This window comes from Plecotus auritus, assembly GCF_963455305.1.
Source record: "Plecotus auritus genome assembly, chromosome: 1".
Taxonomy (NCBI): Eukaryota; Metazoa; Chordata; class Mammalia; order Chiroptera; family Vespertilionidae; genus Plecotus; species Plecotus auritus.
Genome location: NC_137770.1, coordinates 80909232 through 80916735, shown reverse-complemented (window position 1 = coordinate 80916735; position 7504 = coordinate 80909232). Strand labels below are relative to the sequence as shown.

At 35.6% G+C, this 7504-nt stretch overlaps 1 protein-coding gene across 1 annotated transcript; it reads left to right on the top strand.

Moving 5' to 3' along the window:
• Positions 1–6145: 6145 nt before the first annotated feature.
• On the top strand, positions 6146–7072 carry LOC308254602 (olfactory receptor 4N4C-like; the record flags this gene model as incomplete). Its single annotated transcript, XM_080680850.1, has 1 exon — positions 6146–7072. One exon carries the CDS (start codon positions 6146–6148, stop codon positions 7070–7072), a length of 927 nt encoding a protein of 308 aa, XP_080536976.1.
• Positions 7073–7504: the final 432 nt, after the last annotated feature.

Genomic DNA, 7504 nt, shown 5'->3' with positions numbered 1-7504 from the left:
TATAAAAAACAACAACTATATTGTGCTTAAACACGAAAGAACTCTTATTATTTGTATCAGCATGAATGGACCTGGAGAGTATTATGTTGAGGGAAATAAGCCAGTCAGAGAAAGATAAGTATCACATGATGTCATTCATATGCAGAATCTAATGAACCAAATAAACTGATGATCAAAAATAGACCCAGAGTCATAGAAGCATGAACAGACTGTTGAACCTCAGAGGGAAAGCAAGGGAGGATGGGTGGGAAGAGATCAAGCAATGAACTTGTATGCATATATGCATGACCCATGGACACAGACAATGGGATGGTGAGGGCCTGGATGGGGGGGATGGAGGACAGGAGCAGGCTGAAGGGGATTAATGGGGGAAAAAGAGAACCTATGTAACACTTTCAACAATAAATATTTTTAAAACACACACACACACCTGTATATTGTTTTGGGTAGGTAATATGCTGATTCTTTCAATCCATAAAATTTCATTGGGTTTATACATGAAAAATTTATTTCTTTATTATGCAAAACCTGTTGCTGGTTTGGGTGACTCTCCATAACAAAGAAATAGGAAAAGGTTAACCGAAAAAATAGCATATAAATTAGAAAAACTATTATTCTAAGTGAGTAAGAATTCTTGTTTTATTCTAGAGATATACTAATAGAGTAACTACATGTGACTTTTAAAATTAATTAATTAACAGTGTGAAAAAGGTGAAGGAATTAAACAAAAACAAACAAACAAACAACATGTCATAGAGGCAGAAAACAGCATGCTAATTACCAGAGGGAAAGGGGGGCGGGGGAGGTAAAAGGGTATAGGGAAAATGAATGGAGGTGGAAGGAGACTTAACTTGGGGTCATGAACACACAATACAATATACAGTTGGTATATTATAGAATTGTATACCTGAAACATATATAATTTTATTAACTAATGTCGCTTTCAATTAAAAAAGAAAGAAAATAAAAAATGAAATTTATTTCCTCAGTTCATAGCCAATGTTAAGTGCTCAATAGTCACATATAGTTAGTGGCTACCACATTAGAAAGTACTACATACAATACAGCCTGCTTTTAGCTTATAAGATTGTCTAAGATGATAATTTTTTCTAGCAGAAATAAAAAGTTTCCTTTCTGAAGAAAACTTTTATTTAATTTTAAGTATTGTGGCAAACTTTAGGAAGCAAGGTCCCAGATTATGTCTATAGTTATGAACAAAAACTACATTTTGGTGGCAATAAAGTCTTTGGTGGCAATAAAGATTGCAACATACTTTAAGGTTGGATTTTTCTCCCCATATTTTTTAATAAAAAACTTTCTTTTATCAGATGAGTTTATTTGTCTTTATGTTTTATAGAATATATATTTCTATTCCTGTCTTCTCATGTTCATTTCCTAATTTCTTCATATAGTCTGTATTTGTTCCTGTTTTTTAATTTCCAATTTCTCTTTATATTTTTCTCTCTCTCTTCCATTTTTCACTCCCATTTCACTTTGAACTGGACATAAATTAGAATGAAATATGTTTTATTATGCATTGTATGTATTTTTAAAATTTTATGTCAAACATTTACTTTTTTAAATAGTTAGAAAACCTCTTTAAAACAAAATCAAATCTAGTGAAATTTAAATTATGTTTCCTCCTTCTACATGATTCTTAAATAATTTTCTTCTGTTTAAAATGATTTAATTAATCCACTCATCTGCTGATGGGCACTTAGGCTGTTTCCAAATCTTAGCTAAACTGTGGTATAGCTACACAATGGAATACTACGCTGCGGTAAAAAAGAAGGAATTCTTACCATTTGCAACAGCATGGTTGGAACTGGAGACCATTATGCTTAGCAAAATAAGCCAGTCAGAGAAAGATAAATATCACATGATCTCACTCATTTGTGGAATATAATGAACAACATAAACTGATGAACAAAAACAGGTCCAGAGACAGAGAAGCATCTATCAGACCATCAAACCTCAGAATGAAGGTAGGGGAGGGTGGGGGTAAGGGCCATCAACCAAAGGACTTGTATGCATGCATATAAGCCTAACCAATGGACACAGACAACAGGGGGGTGAGGGCATGAGTGGAGAGGTGGGGAGGGCAATGGGGGGATAAGGACACATATGTAATACCTTAATAAATAAATTAAAAAATAAATAAATAAAATGATTTAATTAAAGAAGAAGTAGTTCGTCATCATTGTTTTAGCAGAACAAAGGAGGCAATTATTCCTAAAATGAAAGACACAAATACTAAGACCGCAATAGGGTCTATTTAGGAGGACATCTCCCCTACAGGAAGTGTCAGTCTTACAACATGCAGTTCTTTTTTCCTAAGAAGGATTATGTAAAGAAGTCTTTGTGAGCATCATTTATTTTCTTTTTGCCTATCTCTTCACTAGTAATATGTTGAATCTAAGATATTTACTACCTACTTTACCACTTTATTTTTGTTCTTAACATATCAATGATTTCCTTTCAATTATACTATTTTTTTTTCTCTTCTTGAATTGCTGTGTAAAACATAAATCACCTCCTTTAGCAGTCCACTCACTCAGACCTAATAAACATGCTTGATATTCCATTATCTCAGTCACTGATGGAATGTTGATTTTAGAACCCCAAGTGACATGGTGTCTTTTTAACTGATATATATTTGTATATTTGTTCCTAACAGATAGCTAGTCTAATTTTTTTACTATATCTTGTTGGTATTCCAATAATTCCCATTGAAAGTGTTCCATAGCTTTGTTAGTCTTCAAATTCCCAAAGCACATTCTTCGTTGCATCACAAATTGGTTGTGTATTTCAAAAGGTAAGAGGCCCCTCTGTGAAAAAAAGATATTTAAGAGCAAAGGTAGGAATAACTAGCAATTGTCCCTTCCATTAGAAGCTGATGAATGCTGTGTGAGAGTAGTGTTAGATTGTTGAGGCAGGCTAGTCAGAAGCTAGGAAAAATCCTGGGTGAGTGGAATAGGGAAACAGACAAGATAATTAAACAAGGTCAAACAATTTGACCAATTTACAGCCAGCTAGTGAATCACAATACCTTATCTTTTCTAACAAAGCACACTTGAGAGTAAATAGTTTATACCTGTCTTCCCTAACCAGAGAATACATAGCTTTAATCACCCTGGTCAGGGAGATAGAGAACAGAGACTCAATTAATGTCATTTGTGCCAGCCAAACCCAAGGACAGATGAAGTCAGGGGAACAAATAACAAACACCCAATTAGAGCCAGACAGACCCAAGATAAAAGTAAAACAGTAACGCCAAACAAAGAACAATTCCAAACTCCCCTATATGCTCCGTTGGATGCATCAGCATATTGAAAACGATTTTGGAAAGCTAATGAATATTCTGCAGAAACCCTCCCCTAAGATTCTTGCCTGCAGAAGAAAGATAAAAACCCTCAAGACAAAGGATACCTGCACAGGCTTGCTCTGGAGCACGCCCATGCCTGTTCTCAGGCATGAACTTTTTACTTTTCTTCTCCTAAGCTCTAAAGATCCCCACGAGACTTGCAACCAGGGGATCAGCCAGAGGCAGCTTGTCCCAGGCTACCCCCTTGACCCTTTCTCCAAGGCCCCCCTTTTCTTTGTCTTTCCAGTGACCCAAAGCAGCCCAGCCTTGGCTTCTTTCCTATAAGGTTTCTAGGGAGCCAAAGCAGAGCACTTCCTAGGCTCTCTCCTGTTGCTTCTTCTACCCTAAGTCCTTCCTTAGTTTTACTGTCCCCAACTTTAATAAATATACTCTCAAAACCACCTGGACTCGTACTATGAACTCTTTCCTGCACAAAGTCAAGAAGCCACACTCTACGGGCTGGCCTGAAGCAGACCTGCTCTGGGTTTGATCCCTATCTGGTGACATTGCTAGAGAGGTAAATGCTTTTGTCATTCTTCATATTTATAAGGAACAAAGAGAAGAAATAAATGGAAACATATTACAACTCTTTGGGTGGGACATCTGCTGTCTTGAAATGAAATGACCAGAATGACAGTAGAAATAGACCACTATATGAACTCTGAATTCAACAATACAACAGCTCCTTTTATCTGTTTTTTAGTAGTATAGCTCTAGTTCCTCTTAATAGTTAGAATGACTTTATTGGGGATATATAAAACCCTTATTAAAATACCAATTGTCTTGGGGATGTTAATACTTGGTCTTAAGTTTATATATCATATATTAACTGAAAGAAGTGGGATTCATTACCATGTTAGATGGTAATGAAGCCCATCTGTTAAAGAGTGAGTTATTTAATTGTTAGACCGTTAAATAATGTAGAAAAAATAAATAGAACAGAAGTACATGATAGGAAATAAAATACAAAGCACAGTGGCAGAGCCTGCAACTTTTAACCTTAGAGGTACTTAAAGGTTTCTTCTATGTCCTAAAGACAGTCTCAATGTTTGCAAGAGTGTGAAAAAACCAACAATATAATAGTTTTCAAGATGTGCAATACTTAGGAGTAAGTACAGAGGAATTCCTAATTATCTAACAGCAAGTTTTATACATGGAAAGAATGATAAATATCAAAGCCAATAAATGCCTAAGGATAGAAGGAAAGAAGGAAGGAAGGAAGAAAGGAAGGAAGGAAGGAAGGAAGGAAGGAAGGAAGGAAGGAAGGAAGGAAAGGAGGAAGGAAGGAAGGAAGGAAGGAAATGGGGGTGGGGGCGGGGAGGAGGAAGGGAACAGAAAAACTAATTTAAATGGTTCCATTTGTAAATTTTTATGCTTCAGTTTTGCTAAGGAAGCAATGTGTGTGCTAGTGTACATGTGTATGCATGTGTGTGCACACAAATTTGTATTCACATATATGTGCCTTTGTGATGTAAAATATGTTTTTCATAATTCCTAATTTTGACTATATAAGAAAACCTCTATTTTTAATATATTTGGGTTTAAACATACACAAAGCAGATATTTGTGTTTTAAATATGTGTCATTGTAAATATTTTCTTTTATTTTAAATTCTTTTTGTTTTTCTTTTCCTTCTTTCCACCTTCTCTTTCATTGTGTCTCCCCTTGCAAATTAGTGAGTGGATCCTTATTTTCCCTCCTCTCTACACTCCATGTTCCACAACACTAAAAACAAGTGTGCCATGTAACTGAAAGCATGTGAAATATTGTTTTATATTTTGCTCTAGTTTGAGATGTCAATCTTTTAAAATTTTTATCTCAATAATAAGCCATTTTGAGTGTGCACTAGCAACATACATATTTTATTTGTATATTTTATATTCAATTATATTGATTGTTTCTATATAAACTGTAGGACTTTCTAAAAATAAACTTTAAATAATGGGATATAAAAATATATGTATAGAAATTTTACTATTATTGTTTTCATACCTATAATTTATAATGTTTGTTAGGTGAGCACATTCTCAATATGAAGACAACTGTACAGGTCAGCCTCAGATTTTAATTTCTCCAGAATAATCAGGATTATTTTAAAAATATTTATCTTTATTGTTGAAAGTATTACAGATGTCCAGGATTCATTTTATTTAGATTAAGTTGATAGGCTGATATTCTACAGAGAAAAATGAAATATTTCAGGTAAATACAGGTTTTTTGTTGCTTTTTTTTAGCTTTTTAGGTAAATATCTCTAAAGTATAATTCACATTGACTAAATATTCAAATATCTGTATAGTTTAATAGTTTAATAAATTTTGGCAAATAGAGACCTGTGCCATTATAATTACGGTATAGAATAAATCTGTCACCTTAAAAAGCTCTGTCATTTCTCTTTGCTGTCAATCTTCACTTCACCACCATTTAAATAAAAGAAACCTAAAGGACTTAATAATTGTGGTTATGTTTTTCTCAATCAGAAAAATTTTCATTTGCCTAATGCAAATAATCAATCCAGGAGAGAGGCATTCCAGACTCCCACATGAGGGAACATAAACAAAAGCATAGGACTGAAGCAGAAAAAGAGTGTGGCTTCAAGACCACACTCTTGAAGTTAAATAAAGTGAAAAAAAAAAATAAAGGGAAAAATATGTCTTAGGTTGTGGGAGAATGAGGACATCATATAGATGTGGTATACACTGATGTTAGTTATAGAAGAAGTATGATCTAGATAAAAAAGATGGAAATAAACTCTATTCCTTGATGTTCTGTAGGCAGAGGAAATGGAGATAGAAAATAGCACAGTCGTGAAAGAATTCATCCTTCTTGGTCTGACCCAGTCTCAAAATATTCAGCTACTGATCTTTGTGCTAGTTTTAATTTTCTACCTCATCATCCTCCCTGGAAATTTCCTCATCATTCTCACCATCAGATTGGACCCTGGCCTCACAGCCCCCCTCTACTTCTTTCTGGGCAACTTGGCATTCCTGGATGCATCTTACTCCTTCATTGTGGCGCCCAGGATGCTGGTGGACTTCCTCTCTGAGAAGAAGGTAATCTCCTACAGGGACTGCATCACTCAACTATTTTTTTTGCACTTCCTTGGAGGAGGGGAAGGGTTACTCCTTGTTGTGATGGCCTTTGACCGCTACATAGCCATCTGCCGTCCTTTACACTATTCAACTGTCATGAACCCCAGAGCCTGCTATGCCTTGCTGTTGGCTCTGTGGCTAGGAGGCTTTGTCCATTCCATTATTCAGGTGGCCCTCATCCTCCGCTTGCCCTTCTGTGGCCCAAACCAGCTGGATAATTTCTTCTGTGATGTGCCACAGGTCATCAAGCTGGCCTGCACAGACACCTTTGTGGTGGAGCTCCTGATGGTCTTCAACAGTGGCCTGCTCACCCTCCTATGTTTCCTGGGCCTTTTGTCTTCCTATGCAGTCATCATCTATCGTGTACATCGGTCCTGCTCTGAGGGGAAGAACAAAGCCCTGTCCACTTGTACTACTCATGTCATTATTATACTTATCATGTTTGGACCAGCCATCTTCATCTATACTCGCCCCTTTAGGGCCTTACCAGTGGATAAGGTGGTTTCCTTTTTCCATACAGTGATCATTCCTTTGTTGAATCCTGTAATTTATACCTTTCGCAACCAGGAAGTGAAATCTGCCATGTGGAGGTTATTGAGTCAGTATCTGGTCTGCTGAATGGATTGTATAATAAGTCAAAACAAGGGAAGTTGGGTGTACATTATTTATTCATTTAATAAATATATTTTTTGCATCGATTCCCTTCCATTTGTCAGGTATTATTGTAGGCAATGAGGGAGAGTTATGTGTAACAAGAGAAAAAACTTGATATGTTTGAAGACTATAAAAGAAACACCAGAGTGGTTGATGTATAAAGGGTGATAGAGGAGTTAAATTTTATCTGACTATAAAGATCAAGTCACAAAGGTCTTTTAGGCTAAGATAAGAAGTTTTATTCTGTTTTAATTGCAGTAAGAGTTCATCTTAATGTTTTAAGCAAAGAAGTCACTCATTCACAATTGTCTTTTCTATGGTTTATATTGAGCAACATCAGATTCTGGGCAGAGATCAATAAGCTGCAAAACATCAGTAAGATCAAGATATTATTTG